This window comes from Mobula birostris, chromosome 14 (assembly GCF_030028105.1).
Source record: "Mobula birostris isolate sMobBir1 chromosome 14, sMobBir1.hap1, whole genome shotgun sequence".
In the NCBI taxonomy this organism is placed as follows: domain Eukaryota; kingdom Metazoa; phylum Chordata; class Chondrichthyes; order Myliobatiformes; family Myliobatidae; genus Mobula; species Mobula birostris.
Genome location: NC_092383.1, coordinates 13,994,910 through 14,014,213, shown reverse-complemented (window position 1 = coordinate 14,014,213; position 19,304 = coordinate 13,994,910). Strand labels below are relative to the sequence as shown.

General features: G+C 38.1%; 1 protein-coding gene and 1 pseudogene across 2 annotated transcripts in view; both read left to right on the top strand.

Annotated features, from left to right (window-relative positions):
- ticrr (TopBP1-interacting, checkpoint, and replication regulator) overlaps window positions 1–19,304 on the top strand; it is a 41,795-nt gene that overhangs the window by 9,040 nt on the left and 13,451 nt on the right. For both annotated transcript variants that reach the window (XM_072278121.1, XM_072278119.1), the window contains exons 7-17: window positions 3,292–3,495; window positions 4,053–4,204; window positions 8,218–8,318; window positions 8,758–8,851; window positions 10,519–10,601; window positions 11,997–12,233; window positions 13,945–14,032; window positions 15,125–15,203; window positions 15,958–16,095; window positions 17,321–17,411; window positions 17,589–17,653. In XM_072278121.1, coding sequence (XP_072134222.1) covers window positions 3,292–3,495; window positions 4,053–4,204; window positions 8,218–8,318; window positions 8,758–8,851; window positions 10,519–10,601; window positions 11,997–12,233; window positions 13,945–14,032; window positions 15,125–15,203; window positions 15,958–16,095; window positions 17,321–17,411; window positions 17,589–17,653 — 1,332 coding nt within the window. The remainder of the gene's footprint in view (window positions 1–3,291; window positions 3,496–4,052; window positions 4,205–8,217; window positions 8,319–8,757; window positions 8,852–10,518; window positions 10,602–11,996; window positions 12,234–13,944; window positions 14,033–15,124; window positions 15,204–15,957; window positions 16,096–17,320; window positions 17,412–17,588; window positions 17,654–19,304) is intronic.
- Window positions 4,495–5,976, top strand: LOC140209592 (uncharacterized; annotated as a pseudogene).

Here is a 19,304-nt window from a genome sequence, read left to right as displayed (position 1 = left end):
TATTTCTGTGATCATAATATCAGCAAGCTATTCAAGTTATCAGATTACTAGATGTTCTGGATAGGAATAAATTTAACAAATAAAAAATGTTCTTGGTATTGCAGATAGCACCTGTAGAAAGAAAAACAGATATTTTATTTGATGACCTTTCATTAGAACAAGTCCTCAGGCTGAATGTAGCCACCTTTGTTTTCCTCTTCCACAAATGCTACACCCTATCCTCGTTATGTGCGAGGGATACATTCCTTGAAGTTGATGCATAATGTGAAATCGCATAATATGAATAATTATTTAAATGGAGAAAATAGGGATGCGTTCCAGAGGGCTTCCTAAATATGTTTTATCTGTAACTTATTCACATTTTTATACCAATAAGACACAAAAGCAGTACTACAAGACAACATTTGTATTGTATTTAATCAATTTAAGGTAATATTCGATGTAATAAATCATAGAAAGTTAACATCCTCTGGTGTATAGTACTCACCAACAGTGGCAGGTGTGTTCGCTCCGGGAGGTGAGTGGTTGTTGTGATGCCGGGCAGCTTTACACAGATAAGGTGGATGGTTGTGGTCGTCAGGATAATATCAAGCACAGCAAAGGGTGAAGGAAGACTCACAGAACCCTTAGAACTGCCGGCAGCAGCAGATTACAGCGATTTGCATAAAGTGATGAGGGTTGTTTGCTTGGCAGCATTTTGTTTTTCAGTATAAATTTACTTGTAGGGAAGAAGGGTTGAAGGCAGGGAATGACTGAAATGCTGACTCCATTCTAGACTTGGGTCCATGTCCATCGCCGTTTGTACCAAGTGTTCTGACCTCCACCATTCCCTCACCGTTGGTAAACTCTGGGGATTTTTAAAATAGTCTGTTGCTTGCAGCATCTGAGAGATAGTTCGCGGTAAAAAAGTACGTATGCCTTGAATGTGGATTACACCTTGGTCGAGTGGTTGAATCAGCGATGTTGTGTTAGGCGGCGGGAAATGCACTGTTATGTTAAGATGAATGCTGTCCAAATATTTAGGATGGGCTGGTGCATTGTCAAGCAACAAAAGAACTTTAAAGGCAAAATTCCGTTCCTGGCAGTAGCATCCTAGAGCTGATTACCTTCAGCTGATGCTGCGCTGTTTATAATTTCCAGCTGTTTTTCAAGTGTTAAAGCAATTCTCTGCCGCTTGGCTGACGGCCCAAGACATGACATCGGACGCTTAGGAGACATAGTTAAATATTTCAAGCACAAAATCACTGCACCGTAGGTAAAACCAACAAAAGTTTAAGATCGCGCATCCACACCTTGCCAAAACCAATGTGAGAGTGGCGGGAGAGAGATTGTGAGGCGTGCGCACTTGACTTGTATTGGCGGGAAAGCGGTGCTTCTCATCCCAACAGTGAGACTGTGAGGTGTGCGCACGTGACTTGTATTGGCGGAAAGGCAGTGCTCCTGGCATAACTGTGAATCTTGGACGCATATAATGAGACGTTGGTAGAAATAGGTTCCTCGCATAACTGTGAATCCGCATAGTCTGAAGATGCATATAACGAGGATAGAGTGTACAGGTGTCCCCCGCTTTTTGAACGTTCGCTTTATGAGACCTCACTGTTATGAAAGACCTACACTAGTACCCTATTTTCGCTTTCAGAAGGTGTTTTCACTGTTACAAAAAAAAAATTCAGCGTGCGATAAAAGGCAGCACGCCCCGAGCAGCCACTCTCCCCCAGATTCTTGCCGGCATTGCTTAAACATGAGCCTGTGAGCAGCTGTTTGCAAGATGAGTTCTATGGTATCGGAAAAGCCTGAAAGAGCTCGTAAGGGTGTTACACTTAGGGTAAAACTAGACATAATTAAGCGTTTTGATTGTGGTGAACGAAGTAAGGACAACGTGAGTTTGGCTTGTGGAAGTTGAGGAAGATGATGTTGAAGAGGTTTTGGCATCCCATCACCAAGAACTGACAGATGAAGAGCTGATGCAATTGGAAGAAAAAAGGATAACAATTGAAACCGAATGAGTAATGATAAAGTACAACTTTAATTCTGAAAAGGTACGTCGGTTTAGGGAATATTTGCAGGATGGTTTGAGTCCTTATTAAAGAACTGTGTGATAGGAAAATACGCGAGGCTCAGCAGTCAAGCAAACCTTCCACATCAGCCACAGCAGACGACGAACCTCGACCTTCGACATCGAGGCGGGCATTCATAGGAGAAGATGAGCTGCCTGCTCTAATGGAAACAGGCGACGAGATGACACCCCAGTGTCCCACCACCCCAACCCCCAGGCCACGGACAGATACCGATTCGCGGAGAATGCAAAGGTAGCCGGGAGGCACACAGCACATCTTTAAGAAAAAAGCCGAAATAAACATGCTAATTAATTAGGTGCTGCCAACACGTAATTGTTGGCCCAGATCAGAGACGACGCAATCGGAAATCGGCACTGATCTGGGCCGACAATTACGGGCAGCACCTAATTAATTAGCATGTTTGTTTCGGCTTTTTTCTTAAAGATGTGCTGTGTACCTCCCGGCTACAGCTGGACCCCTGCGTTCTTCGCGGCAATGTATTGCTCAGCGGCCTGGAGGGTGGGGGCCACTGCACGACCCAAACTCCAATGACTCAGCTTAACACACCATCATCAGTGTGCTCAGCGCTGTCCCGATTCCCGTAAGTGATACTACACTGTACATACATTACTTCTACTTTATATCAGCTGTATATTTTTGTGTTATTTGGTATGATTTGGCAGCTTCGTAGCTTAAAGATTACTGGAGAGCACTTGCGCGTGTTTTTGCCAACAGCGCTTGCGTGAGATTTTCGCTCTGAGAACAGTTCAGTAATGATTGTGGAAGAGTATTTCTCCTTTATTTAGGCTGTGTATTTATCATATCATTCCTGCTTTTACTATATGTTACTGTTATTTTAGGTTTTATGTGTTATTTGGCATGATTTGCTAGGTTATTTTTGGGTCTGCGAACGCTCAACAAAATTTTCCCATATAAATAAATAAAGCTTCTTCGCTTTACAACATTCTGGCTTACGAACCTTTTCATAGGAATGCTCTACCTTCGGATGGCGGGGGAAACCTGTATCTGACTTGTAGAAGACCTAACTCCAGCATTTTGTGTTTATTTCAGATTTCCAGCATCTATTTTCTTGTTTTTGAATAAGTTCTAAAACTTTGAAACCTAACATGACAGATCTCAGTTTAAACATTTCTGGCTTTGCGTCATTATGCTTAAACTATATTATCTGTCATTTTCCCGTCTGGTTTTCTGAACACATTTTATTAAATTAAAGGTGGTCCGCGAACTCCCATCCGACAAAAGATGAAATCCATGAGTCGCTCTCTCCAGATGTTGAATGTTGCTCGACTAAATGTGAAAGCTCAAAAAAGTCAAACAGATGGGGTACAAGCACCTTCTGGAGGATTATCCACCAATCAATCCAAAATGCATTCAGGGGACAAACGGAAAAATAAAAAAGCGAGAAAGGATATTGCAGGTTGGTCTCAGTAATGACCTAACATCTAAATTCTAAATGGTACATAGTTCAAAGATGGCTTCTCATCAGATCATTGAAATCTTGAAAATGGTAAGGTAGATGGTCCCTGCATAAACTCGATTTGCTGTTTGGAGGGTAAAAACTTATGAGAGTTGCTCATTATTTCTACATTTGTTGAAGTATCTTTGCTATGACCGATCAATATCAGATTAAAGGAATATGGAATAATTTTGTATTATTTATTCACTCATTTAGAGCTGGGTTGAAATAGCATTTGGTGAATAGTGAATCTGATTCTGCAGGGTGATGTCTGATTGCCTAGGAATTTGTCTCCTTAAAAAATACTGAAATATCATTGGAAATTAGTTTAAATTTGCAGTATTAAAAGGACATGCAGTATGGTGACTAAAACAGTATACAATGTTATGTTAATATTTGTTTGGGGGAGTATTATTAGGAAAAATCAGTTTGAGTGTTCATTTGTGTTTAATTGCACCCTGTTTACCACAGCACTGATTTGCAACTTTTAAATTGACTTCTATATCTGCCTCTTACAGATTTTAAAAGTAATGAGGAAATGGTATCTAGTCTGAAAACGACTTACCAGAAATGTGTTTTGGAGGAAGAATTGTCCCAGTTCAATTTCATAAAAAATACTGTGGCTATTGTTAAGATGTATCTAGAATCTGGTAACGCTGAAGATCTTGAGGTATTCCATCTTTAATTTGATAAATCCGATAACTCTGAAGTAAAGATGTGCTTAAATTGCACCATTGTGTCATTTCGTGAACATAATTGTATTTGGGTACTTTTGTCATCTTTTTGGTATAGCACAGTATTACATTGTTTATCTTGTTTATTCTGTTGCTAAGTTTTAGAAATTGTTACGCAAATTGAAATATGCTTCATTAGCTTCCTTACTGGTGAAAGAATGGAAGTTGTGTTTCATGAGCATTAGTGCTGAGGAGCTATTCATTTTGGTAGGAATGTGAAGAGGCCATGAGGTCTGGAACATTGGTCTTTAATCCATGTGAAGTGGAGTCACTAAGTGATTTGTAGAATTTAAGTATATTTATTATCAAAGTACATATACTGTATGTCACCATATACTACCCCATTGTTATGCACAACTAACTAGAATTAAGGCCAATTTATACTTCTGCATCAAATCTACGCCGTAGGTACGGCGTAGCTGCGTACCCTATGCCGTAGCCTGACGCGCACCTCCCCAAAAATGCAACTACGCGTCGCGGCAATGCAGACCGCAACAACCGTGATTGGTCCGCTTGGTAGTATCGCATTTCCTCCTACGCATTTCTGGTTCCTGCTGCTTCTCCGCCATTTTCAAATTGAGAGAGAAGAACGTGAGTTGGAAAATGGACCAAATCGAGGAGAGGTTAATTGAGGAAGTCCGAAAATATGTACATTTGTACAACTCTTCGTCACCAGACTATAAAGACATGGCATCAAATTCAATGAAAGAAATTTCCACAAACACCGGTTTGGACATCACGGAATGCACAAAGAAATAGAAAATCTTGAGGGACAAGTACATGCGCGTCCAGAAAAAAAACTCGCCAAGAGGAGTGGGGACCCAGGCAGAAAAAAAGTGCCCGCATTTTATTTCTTTCTTTCCCGGCTGGCGCCACATATTAAGCACCAGGAAACAGTCAAATTATGACGACAACAAGGTAAATACAACATGTTCTTTGTATCATAAACCTCTATGTTGTAGTAAGTGTTTAGGCTAGCTAGCAAGCTAGCAATACTGTCTAGTTGTAATCATGGCATATTGATTTGCACAAAGATAATGCTTCCGTGAAACAAAAATGTAATATGTAATAAGCTGTAATTTTATCTGGCTTGCTCATAATGCAAACACAATAACCAGTATTCTGCCAATGTAGCCATATGCCGTTTTCTGTTTTCCATAGCTCTGCCAATCTCTGTACAGACACTGAATGCATGTATTACCTGTATGTATAAGTACAAAGACTAACTTAAACTATTTGCAATTTTTTCCATCACAGGATGGAAATGATTCGACCTCAGGGTTGTCCACCACTTCAGTTGCTGAGGAAAACCAACCCCTAGACATTCCATCTTCACGTGCAGAATCATCATCGAGTAGTGAGACATCTCCTCCGTCCCCCCCAGCCATCTCCTTTGACCCCCAGTCCAAGGATGGCACAGAAGAAGAAGAGGAAAGAACATGATGACTGGTTTCAGAAGCAGGTCGCCCAGTTGGATGAACGCAGGGTGGAACTGCAACATAGACTGTTGCAAGAAAATGATGAGCTCTCCAGGTTTGGGCAAACAATTGTAGATATGATGCGGAGGCCACAGGCAATGTTCGATGTCCACAAACTACTATTTGAGAGGCAGCAGCAGAAACAATGAACAATTGCATATTTTAATATTTTGGTATTTAATAATTTAATATTTTGTCAGTTCCTACACTATACATTTTCTACACTTATATTTGGGCACTAAGCTGTGTATAATTGTCAGTGCTTTACAACTTTGCACCTTTTTAATGTAATACTTTGCACCTTGTATAATATTGTGCACGTTACTGCAAATAAATAACAACTTGATTTTATAACTTGCTTTTTTTATTCAAACAGCTACATGTTGTTTATAGGTTCATTTATCTTATGACCTTACAATTTACTGATTTAAGTTGGCCACGGCACACTATGTTGTTCTGCCATAGCAAAATTCCATGGGGTGGTTGAAAGAAGGCCATTAGGTCATTCTGTACATCAGTGGCAGCTCTGGTGGAACGGCGCCTTGAAAGGTAATGAGGATCCAGAGGTTCCAAAAGATTTGTGTCCCCTGCTACCACTCTTCGCCACTTGCCTGGCTGAGGTGACCCTGTTGCGTCTGAGTCTGCAAAATTAGCACGGATGTATTACATGAAATTAATTTTCATTGAATTCAATGTCTGTGACATACTTGGAAAGGGACGCATGAAATAGAGAGAACGCAGCATTGCCAACGATTACATGCGGAATTTTGACTCCTGTTCCAGGAAAATTGGCTGGTGGGGGCAGGTTCAGTTTGTGTTCAAGCAGCATAGGACCAAATCTGCTCTCCTTGAAGATGCCCCTGTCACTTTCTTGTCCGTAAATCGATATCTGGCGTCGCAGGTAGCCAACAGGACAATGGCGTGTGCGCCCTTGTAGTTGTAGTAGTCGCTCCCGGCGTGCGGCGGTGCCTTGATGTTCACGTGTTTTCCATCTATGCTGCCAATACAGTTCAGAAAGTTCCATAGTCGCCAAAAATCAGCTGCAATAGCTTCCCATTGGGCGACTGAAGGGCAGGGAAGGAACTCTGGCTGCAATGCTTTCCATAAAGCTTTACAGGCTTCCGAAATTATGGAGGACACTGTGCTTGACGCCAGTTTGTAGCTAGCTGCTGCAGCCTGTTGACTTCCACCTGAAGCTAGAACTCAAATTGGTGATTGCCAGTCTCTGAGTAATGTCTATAGGCATACTGATGCGAAATAAATGGAGATGATGAACCAAATCGTCAAATCTACTTGCCGACATCTGAAAATATTTGAAATGCATTTCCTCGTCCATGTCTCTCAGTGGCCGGACAAGCACAGAAAATTCACCTTCCTACTGCCTCAATCCGTTCAATGGTCGTACACACCATCTCCTCCAATGTCTTCTCTCTTTTCTGCGTTGCAGTAATTTCAATAAAAGTAACTCTTGTTCAACATTTATTAGCTCCAACTCCAACATGGTGCCCTTAGTTTCAGTCGCCATTGTTTGAAGTACACAAAGAAACTCAACGCAGTGGCATAGAAACCCCACTGCCAACTAGCGTTTTGGCGGTGAATTGGAGAGCGATGCAGACACACCAACGCACAAGTATAAATGCTCACAACGGCTTAGGCTACGGCATAGAGCCTACGCAGAAGTATAAATCAGCCTTTAGCAATGTTGCACTTTCTAATAAAAAAAATAGATAGAAATGTGTGGTTTAGTTAAATGGTAGACTTAACAGGCATTTGGTTTGTCACGTTTAAGTTCTGCTTCTCGTATAAAACGCAGAAAATGCAGTGATCATTTACGTCACCAGAATTGAAAGATTTTTTTTTATCAGGGAAGATTATTTTGAGTCCTTTTGTCTAGGGCAGAAAAAAAACAGTTCTCTGATAAAAGCTTTTAAATTCTTAAAATGATTTTGTAGGCTAATCATAAATAAGATTTTTCTGCCCGACTATGACTTTGGTAACATGAGGTATAAATGTGCCTACTGATAAATCAGAATATTCAGCTGAACAATGTTTAATCCTGAGTAGTTAGAATGTGAAATTTGCTAATGCAGAGTATCTGAGTGTAGATGTATTATAAGGGGTACCTAAAGAACTGGTGAAGGGAAAAGGAAAAGGGACAATATAGATGTGATTGGGTGAAGGATGATGGAAATCTTGTATGAAGCATTAAATCTGTGATGTCCCAGTTGTCTAGTTTCTTTCACTAAGCTACAATGCAACTATGAATGTAATGAATTTCTCACTTCAAAGTGAGTTCATTGCCAACTTCAAACTGTTCCTTCCATTCATTGAGTTTTGCTTCTTGGAGTTTGAAAACTCAAACCTCATCAACTGCAGATTTACCACTTTTCTAATTTGTAAGTGTATAGCAATTTCAACCCCCTCCTTCTGCAAACTCTTTGCATATAATAATATTATTATTGCTTTTAAAGGTAACAAGCATAAATCTGATCCGGACGCAATTACTAAAAAGCAGTAAATCAATTCGGCAGCGCTATGGAAACCAGGAAGATAAGGAATTTAAAGTCAGAGAGTGAGTAAAGTGGCATTTAATTTGAAAATTAATGGTCATACTGGCTAGCCATTTTTTTTTAGAAGAAAATGCATTTTGTTGGGCAGTTTCTAGTGAAATTGTATAGAATTGTTTACAATGTAAAACTGCACAATCCAGCATTTTGATAATTTGTTTCATTCAAACTGCCCCTTGTGTTAGTGTTTTTTTTTAAATACACATTCCAAGTTTAATCACTACAAGGTGTGTAGGAAGAGTTGGGGAAATGGTAACAGACTTCTAACTTGCTTTTGAATCTGGTTTGGGTATTTTTCTTAACCGGTGTCAAATATCCTCTTACAACATCTCAAATTTTGTTTGATGATAAGCCTTGGATTGGAAATGATTATTATAACTTCGATGGTGTTTTATTATTTTTGAATATTGTCCTTTTTGTAAATGATTTTCATCCCTTTTGCAGCTGCCAACTCCAGGTCCTGCTGCGGTTAGAGATGTGCCAGCAGTTTCCATCACTACAAAGTGATAGTGAACAGTTGGAACAGCTAGTGGAAGAAGTGAGTATAGTGTTACAGCAAGTCTAAGTTTGTATCTGGCATAAAGGATAAGATAAATGTCATGTGAATTTACTGTTTTTAACGCAGTTTGTGCTTTTTTTTTTTTTTTGAAGCAGCTATTCGTATGAGGCCAAATCAGCAATTTCACTTCAAGGATTGTTGATGGTAGACATTAATCGAAAATCTCCCATTATCTGTCATGAGAAGCAGCAGAAACTATAGCACTTTCCCCAATGAACACAGCTTATATTCAGTGCCAAATTTCCATACCATTTTAAACAAAAGTGAATATGTTCAATATTTTGAAACAGTCATTTCTGAAGGATGAAATATTTGTTTAGGAATATTTTGATTATATTACAAACTATCACAGGCTAACTGGAAGAAAATTGCGATGTGGGACAAAACCTCTTGATTTACATGAAAACAAAAATACCAGGAATTAATTGCATGGGAAACAGTGGCTGTTATAGCGATATTTAATGCATGAGTTTTACCTCATCAGAAGATGTTATTTTGAATTGAACTTTTAACACCAACTATTGAAATGTGGGATGAAATAGAAAAGTTCATGTCGAAGCAGTTGTATATTTTAACATGCATTCCCAGCGTGGACTCCTGAATCCCCAATGATACTTGAGTAATTTTTGGAGGCAATCTTCTATCACTCGGATTTGATGGCACATAAGTATAGTTAACTGCAGAATCTATGACTGTTTGAAGCATGCTTATGTATGTATGTAAGATATCTGAGCACTTGTTCAACTCTTCACTTATTTTAAATACGGTGGATTCTGATTAATTTAGGCACAAAACCAATATATTTTGGCCCAATTAAGTGGCTGCCCCAGTTAGTCAAAGTTACATGGAAATAATTACAATGTTATCAAAATAACTACTGTTTAACTGGGACTTTAAATGAAATGCAGAACAAATTGGAACACTACCAATACAACAGTATTATTAAACAGTGTATTGGTTCCTAATAGTTATCAATGGAGGAATTCATCCAGTTTATGTTGCCATGTTCTTTTGATTAACTGTAAATGATCAAGATCAGTGCTGATGATGGACTGCCTTCCTATAATGCTTTTGATGATTGAATCCTCCAAATTTTTGCTTTCATTCTAATATTCAAAAGATTATTAAAATGTCCAATTTCTTCCTCCCTAATGCTGAAGTAGTGAGGTAATTTCATTTTCACTCATGGCTGCTCCTGGCATCTCTGATGCTTGAATGTTTAAAACCACAGTGAGCAACAGGTTTGAATTACTTATTTCTTGCTTACTAATAGTGACAAAAATCACTGCTTTTTGAACACAACATGCAGTTGATGCTATTTAGCAATTGTTCAGCAACATTTCCTCTCCCAATTAAGTAGCAGCGTGTCCTAAATAAATGAAGGGAATCCCAGCTACTTTCTTGATTAGATTTTGTCTTTAGGAGTTGTCCCAAATGAGCAACTGCCCCAGCTAAACGACGGCCAAATTAACCGGAATCCATTGTATTCTGAGAATAGAGGTTCTTCAGTATTATTAGTGTTTATGTTCCCAGTGCTATTCATGTAGCAACTGATCATAAACTGCAATTTGGTGACCAGTGTATTTTCATGATAATATTATGAAAGATTAATTTTTATTTAAAACCAAACTTTATGTTGGTTACAGATGACAAATCTCCTGCGCATTATTTCTTTAACAAAAGATACCACGTTCCTCGCAACGTTTCTGGAGGAGGAGGTTTTAAATACGTAAGCTAAAAACAATTAATTACATATGGCATTATGTTTTTATTTTATTCATTTCTCTCCTTTTCATTGACGCATCTGTACTTATGCAGTTCAGGGTTAATTGTATGAGTATTGATGAGCAAAGACTGATATTGGTATTTTATAACTTCACTCTCTCAAATCAACTTGAAAGTGAAGCTTAATAAGATTTTATCATTTCTATGGCTCTAAACTTTGCTGGTTGGGCTTATACCCAATGGGCTGGCAGCAATAAAGTTACTTTCACAAAAAATTTAAGCTGTTTTTAAGTTAATCAGTTTGTGCAAGAATATGGGAGTAAGAATTTACAAAATGTTACTGATTCATGAATTGACTGCTTTCTCGTTACCATATTGAGAAATATTGTAGCGTTAAAAGTTTAAATGGGTGTTTGATAATGGATTTGGTGGGCTTTTCATGCTGGATGACTCATGACTGTTAAAAGGCAAATAAATACCCTTTGGAAAGTTCCCCAACTTTAAGTAACATTTTAAATTGCCTGGTATAGTTTCCAAATTTGTTACTGCTGTGTAACATTTAATTAATTTATAACTTTTCCACTGGGTCAATAGTGAATTTCATATAGTAACGTGTGGCAAAGACCTATTGTCTATTGCTTACTCTCTTCATCCTTTGTTCATTGTGACTTGAATAGTTAATGCGAAAAAATTGGCATAATTTTCTGGATCTGAAAAATTATTGCTGAGTTTTCTCATTTCCTCAATGTTCATTAATTCACTCTCAAACCTCAGATAACATCAGAGAAATTCTGGATGTAGGACAGATGTAATTGAGATGTCACATTTAAAATAAAAATAATGTATATACTATGGTCATATCTGTGTAATTTACTAGTGGTTTAAAGACTCATAATATTGAATTTGTGGAGGTAACTCTGAGCTCTTCTGATTACTCGCTGTGATCATTTGAGCAGCTTGACTTTGATATCTAGTGCAAGAATGTCAAACTTGAACTGTGGCTCAGTGGGCAGCTCGCTCATCTGAATTAGAGATTTGAGCACAAATATCTGCCTATTACTAAAGGAGGAATATAGTACTGGCAATCTCTTTCTAAAGACTCTTTAATCTAAAATGTCAACTGGTCTATAAGGAATAACTTGGAGCAGTGTTATCCTCTGTGCCTAAGCTGATATTTATCCTTCGGCCAAACATCCCTAACAAGAGTATTGGGTTATTGAAGTTGCTATATATTGGAGTGTCTGCGTGCAAATTGGTTCTCTAGTTTTTCCAGTATCAGAGTACCTAAACCTCAAAAGGTGCTTTTGTAATGTTCTTTGTTGTCAAAAGCAGAATGTAAATGCAATTGGTTATTAAAAATGAAATTGATTTGGGTGAATTCAACCTTGTTGCATTGCAGATATTTGCTCACGTTGCCAAAAATATTGGGGGAGTTGTACTTCGGATTAGGGCAGAATGTTCCAGCACGTCTCGCCTCACTGCTTCCTGCTGATTTCTTCAGTGACGAATCTATGAGTCAAGATCCCGAGTCTCCTGGTAGCTCCCAGCCTACTTCGCTAGCTCCAACTAGCAGCTGTGCAGACTTTGAAGGAGAACAGCTGGAAGAACTACGTACCAGGTCTTGTAGGAAAAGAAGGTATTGAGCCCCTTAATGTGCAATCTCTCTGCACCTGTATTGCTTGTCTTTTACCATCCTTGTCAGAATGAGTAAAGAGATGTTTCAGTTGCTTTGGTATATTCATTTTTTAATTTGTAAATTTGCCCTTCTGAACCAGTTTTTACACCAATTATCTATACGTAACATAGTCATATTCATACTTTATTCATACTTTTTTAATCCTGGGGGACATTGGTTTTCTTTACAGTTGCTCCATAAATAATAGTAATAGAACCATAAATAGTTAAATAGTAATGTGTAAATTATGCCAGTAGATTATGAAATAAGTCCAGGACCAGCCTATTGGTTCAGGATGTCTGACCCTCTAAGGGAGGAGTTGTAAAGTTTAATGGCCACAGGCAGGAATGACTTCCTATGACGCTCAGTGCTGCATCTCGGTGGAATGAGTCTCTGGCTGAATGTAGTCCTGTGCCCACCCAGTACATTATGTAGTGGATGGGAGACATTGTCCAAGATGGCATGCAACTTAGACAGCATCCTCTTTTCAGACACCACCGTGAGAGAGTCCAGTTCCATCCCCACAACATCACTGTAGGTAACCATAGCTACCATACTCTAGTTTACAGCCCAGCAAATGCAATCTCTGTTTTGAAGGAGAAAATCTATACATTCAGATGTCTTATTTAAAAAATATATAGTATAAGATACTGCTTCACCTTTGCCCATCTCGCTGAAACCTTGGTCAGATTATGAAATACTTCTGATAAGCTCTGTTGCTCTTTTTTTTTTCCTAGTTTCTTTCAGTGTATTGGCTAACTGCCCTCGTGCAACTCTACAGAATTACTTGTTTTTTGCCATTACCCAAAATAATTTTTATCAGTGATGTCCCTTCTGGGAAATGTTGATTTGATATAAAATCTTTATTTATGTCTTCAAATCTCATGGTGGTATTGTGAGCTACTTCTAAACCTATATGGTTCTGAGATATGTGCACTCTTCCAGTTTGGATCTCTTCTGCATACTTGACTTCTGTCCCTGTCTATCTGGCAGCCATAGCTTCAGTTTCTGAGTTTGAGTGCAAACTTGCTTCTTGAATTCTACTGTGCTTCTATTTTTCTCCATTTTGATAACCCTTAAAACCTAGTTCCTTTACCAGACGTTCAGTCATCCATCCCAATGTTACATATGAAGTCAGACATAAAAGTTTGCTTGATAATGCTTTTTTAAAAAAGTATGTTGAGAGCTTTTACTATGATATATAAATTCTAATCATATTAGGCTGCATGGAGACAATACAATCATATGAATGGTATCTGAGCACATTAGATAGGACCGTCTAAGAGATTGTCGCTTCCATGCAGTATTCAAAAGTGAAGCAGTGTTTTGGATTTCCTGAAGAAATGAAAAACTGTTTATACCCATTCAAAAAAAACTTCAGCTTTTGTGTCCAAAGACCACTTGATTAAAAACATAGAATTTAAGTCCTTTACTTTCCTACAATTTGCTTGAAAATGAAGGCAGGAACTTTTGCTTCTCTACTGCGGCTAAATCAGCTGATTTGTCCAATGTAGAAGTTTTGTCTGCATACTCAATTCCCTTAAAAGGTGATACTGAATGTGATCATAGATTATTCATATGGGTTAAAGGTATAAAATTAGTACTGTTCTGTACAATAAATTATTCTAATTAAACATTCAACAAAAATACAGATTAATGATTTATCTTTTAGGAATCTTCTAATGGCTAGACATCGGAGCTTGTCAGAAGTATCCCATAATCTACGGCAAATCCAATTGCCAAAGAAGTCTGTAAAACAGGTAAAGTGTTTGAAAGAAGGAATGATCTTTAAACCTTAAAGTTGTAATTTTTTTTAAAAGCCTGGTGGAATTTTTGGTTAGCACTTAAAGGACTAATGGTTACAAAAAGGAAAGGTGCCATTCAGCCTGTCGTGTCTGTGCTATATCTGTGTAGGGGCAATCCAGCAAGTCCTTTTCTCCACCCTGCTCTCTATGACTCTGCAAATTCCTTTCTCTGAAAACTACAGCTGAAATTCCTCTACTACTATCATTGGCTTTTCAAGCCCAGAACTTGCACTGCATGGAAATGTTTCTTCCCCTCAAGTCACTTTTATGGTTCTTTCGCTGATCACATCAATTCAATGTCCTGTGGTTCTTGATCCTGCCACAATGGGAAGTTTCTATTCACTGTCTATGCAGTGTGCTTTTAAATGCCTCGATGTGATCCTTTCACAATCTTCCTGTTCTGTGGGTAAATTGTATAATCTGGTGCACTAAAGCTACAGGAAATATTCTTTACGATATAAGTTTACTTTTCAGGCTGATTTTACAATATAAGAAATAGAAACAAAGGTAGACATTTTAATTGAGCTGGCTCAACCATATAGTAGGATCTATGTTGTATCTCAGGGCCATTTTCCTGCACTGACCTTGCATTCTTTTTACTATCATAATATTACCATCATGGATACATGGACTTTTCACAACGGTCTTCCAGTATCCTCTTTATAATTGTCCCTCATTATTATACATTGTTTTTGCCAAAATGTGACACATTCCATTTTTATATTAACTTTACTTTGCTATGAATTGCATGCTTCACTAGAATTCTTACATTCTTTAGTAGTTGTTGACATCTACATTAATGTTTTTGTAAATTGGAAAATAATCATTGGATAGACACATGTCCCATGCCATATCAATCTTGGGCAAATACTGCACATGGCCCTTAAGTTATAAGGTTATTTTGTATTTAATCTTAATGGTACAACTTTATATCTATCCATGTTGGCCCTTAAAAAGAATAACATTATGCAATCTATGTATCAAGTTGCGATGTTTAAGTGTGAATCTAGCTGGAAACTACTCAATAAACACTTCGATTAATGGCAGGAGAATCTACAGTCTCATCTGTCCTTGGCTATTGAGCAACCAGTGCAGCTCCAGTCTTCATCACAAAAAGAAGTGCAAGGTACAATTTTGCAGTCACATTTAGATTTTTTTATCCGATTATTGTACCACTGAATGTTAGTACCTGTGTGATTAGATATGGAATAACTACGTCTTGGTGTTTTGGTAATCACATTCTTTGCAGTTACTGCATAGATTGCCAATTCAAAATACGTGAGGTGGATGCAGGTGAATTTAGTCCAATGAAATTCAAAATTTGCTGACTTGTACTGCATTTCAAGTACTTTTAAAATTGGTGCCTATCTTTATTTCTCAAATTCTCCCAGTGGCATGCTGTTCAAGAATATAAACCCATTACAACTTCAGTTGAACACCCCTCTTCTAGCTCTAGCTTTGCATTGGGTATCATTTCTTTGCATTACTGCTTTTGAATATCTGTGCTCCTGCAGTAATGTTGGTGGGAAGCTTCAGGATTCAGATTAAAGTAATGGTGATATATTTCTAAATCAGGATGCTCTTGCTCTTGGAGGAGACAAAGTCTGTTCCAATTGATTATATTTGTGTTATGTCAGGAGTGGACAGATTTTTGAGAGCATGTGCCCAAATTAGTGATGATCTAAAATTCTCCCATATACCATGATAATTTTGAGCAGAGATGATCATTGATTATGAATTTCCTCTACTACTATCCTTGGTTTTTCAAACCCAAAACTGGTTTATAAATTTAATTGCATGAATTTCGCTGCTGATATTTAAAATTTTTTGAAGTTACCAACCTTTCAATTGATCTTTCCTTTCTGTTTATTAATCTTCAGAGGTTACAAAAGTGAGAAGAAACCTTTTTAATCATGAAATGTTGTCTCCGAGAAAAAAATCAAAGATGCCAAGAAGCCAGTCTTTGTCACTTGATAAAGGAGTGAAGCAATTACACAATGAAGAAAATACCACTAAAAGTAAAGATCTAATAATTTGTTTAAATATTGTCTTTTCTTTTCAAAAGTCACTTGTGCAAAGTAATACTCTATCCATCCTGTTGTTAGATGTGCAACACTCAAATCCAGCATGGTTCATGGTCTAAAAGAACCATAGAACACTACAGCACAGAAACAGGCCTTTTGGCCCTTGGCTGTGCTGAATCATTTTTCTGTCTAGTCCAACTGACCTGCACCCGGACCATATCCCCTCTCATCCATGTACCAGTCCAAGTTTTTCTTAAATGTTAAAAGTGAGCCCGCATTTACCACTTCATCTGTCAGCTCATTCCACACCCCCACCACTCTCTGTGTGAAGAAGCCCCCCCCATGTTCCCTTTAAACTTTTCCCCCTTCACCCTTAACCCATGTCCTCTGAGTTTTTTTCTCCCCTAGCGTCAGTGGAAAAAGCCTGCTTGCATTCACTCTATCTATACCCATCATAATTTTATATACCTCTATCAAATCTCCCCTCATTCTTCTCTGCTCCAGGGAATAAAGTCCTAACCTATTCAACCTTTCTCTGTAACTCAGTTTCCCAAGTCCCGGTAACATCCTTGTAAATCTTCTTTGCGCACTCTCAATCTTATTAATATCCTTCCTGTAATTTGGTGACCAAAACTGTACACAATAGGTAAAGCTTCTCAAATAAGTGACTTTTGATGACCTGCTGAGACTTCATGGTAAGATTTATGTTTAAGGCACTTCTGGTTGGAGGCATCTGTTTAGTAACATAGTTACTGGGCCACACATTTTGCTGATGATTCACATTTGGGGGTAATTGACCAAAAGACACAGGAGTAGAATTAGGCTATTTGGCCCATTGAGTCTGCTGTGCCATTCCATTATGGCTGATTTGTTATCTCTCATTCCCACTTTCCTGCCTTCCCTCGTAACTTCTGATGTCATGAATAATGCAGATATGCCTTCTGGCTCTCACGTTCACTTTTTCAAAGTTCAGAATTGGAATACTTGATTCAGCTATGTGCCTTTAAGTTTCTTAAATCTACAGTAATTCTTTTTACTGAATGATTATTTTTCCGTAGTGGTCTCCATACCTTATGAATGGAAGCCCCAGGCCACATTCATTTCCTTGTCCCTAAAGACTAAGTATTGCCCTATTTCTGTCTATCCTAAACTTGGCAATAAGTCTCAAGTCTACTGAACAAAAAGGAAAAAAAGGTTCAATATGTTTTACCTCTCTCAGGTAATCGGAAGTTGCTAACCAAGAAAGTGACTGAGACACCACTTCACAAGCAGGTATCCCAGAGGCTTCTGCATAAACAGATTCAAGGAAGGTATGTAGCCACACGTAATTAAAATGCAGTAAATTTTGTAGTTACTGCATTTTGTTAAAAGTATACATAACTAACATCTTCAGACACTGGGTATTAAACTACTTAATAAAGAAATTTTTTCTTGATAACTGTTGGCCATCATATGTTTTTAAATCTCCGCTTCATTGTCTTTTACAGATGTTCAGAGTCCAATTTTGATGTTGGTATTGTGGAGGAATCTCCAGAGAAAACATTGTCTGACAGTAAGTTTGTAGGTGTTAGATCAGTTATTTTAAAGTTCATGCACATACTGACAATGTCAAGTTGTTCAAATTTAATTGTCATTCGACCACATGTGGATACCCACTAAAGTAACCAAATAGAACAGCCTTGCTCTGGGGCCATGGTGCAAAACACTGTACCAACAGCCATACACAGCATAAGGCACATGTAGCACATATAAGACAGCAAGCATGTATAAGCTAACAGTAAAATAGTCACACAAAAAATATACTCCAAGACCATGAGACCATGAATGTTACAGCAGTCTGCAATCAAATACAGTACGGCTTGTGTTCTGCTGAACAGAAGCACCGACTCTAGCTTGGACACTTTTCTCCTGGGCGGCTGTGAACAGGTCACACTGCAGCTTGAGTCCTCGCTGCGACTGAGTACAAGCAATTCCCCCGCTGTCTGTAAATAAATCAGTAAATCAAACTTGCAGCATTCCAAATTAACAATATTCAACAGCGTCTTGTGATCACGAGAAAAGTGACTAAGACGAAGTTGGTGCACACCAAGTTTGTACGCCAACTCCTCTGACGCAGACAGCAGCCTGATCCGCACAAATTCCAGTTCCTTCTGTTTCTCCGCCAATCAGCAACTCACTGATGGTATAAACCTGCAATACTTTAAGCTTTTAATGTTCAGCGGGGTTTTGTAATAATAAAAAAATGTGTTTTTTAAAAAAAAAACCCTTTGGTTGACCCCGTAGAAGCCGCTGGGACCGAATGTACTGCCATTTTACTGGAAGTTGTGTCATTAAAGTCAAAAATTTTCCATAGCTCTGCACGCATTATAATTTTTTTTAAGCAGGGAAGATGTAGATTATATTGAGTTTGAGAATAGCAAACAGTGATTCAGTGATGATTTACTTACGTTTAATGACCATCCCAAATATGTCCCTGAGAAGCTGTAAGTGAGGAACTATCTTAAACACTACAGAAATCTTAATGGTGAAAGTTTTCTCACAATGTCTTTCAGAGATTCCAAGATTCCTAATCAAGCTATGACCTGAAAGAGAACTTTTTTTTTGTACTTTGTCATTAACCTTGCAATTGCTAAAATCCATTAGTTTGGGAAGAACAATAGAGGAATCTTTGATTTGTTGCGATAGATCTTGCAGATCGAATCATGCTTATAAAGATGATGGATACAGTGCCATTTAAGGGGTATACTTTGGACGAGCCTCAAATATTGAAGCTGCTCTTGTAGATTATCTCAAATTAACTGGATGAACTGTATCTATAGTATCATGAAATATAGACCACCTATAGATATATAATAATGTGAAATATAAGTGATGTTTAGGGACAGTTTGAAAAGCTAGTTAACAAGTACTTCAATAGAATTGAGATTTGAACTGGACATGTTTCTGAAGTGGGTGTTCAGGTACAAATAAACTACTTTGCAGGTCATGCCAACATAATACAGTCGGCCCTCCTTATCCGCAAGTTCCACATGCGCGAATTCAACCAACCGCGAATCGAAAAAACCCGGAAGTGCTCTTCCAGTACTTATTCTTCGAACATGTACATACTTTTTTTTCTTGTTATTATTCCCTAAACAATGCAATATTACAATTATTTTACATAGCATTTACAAATGTTTGTACATTGTATTAGGTATAAGTAA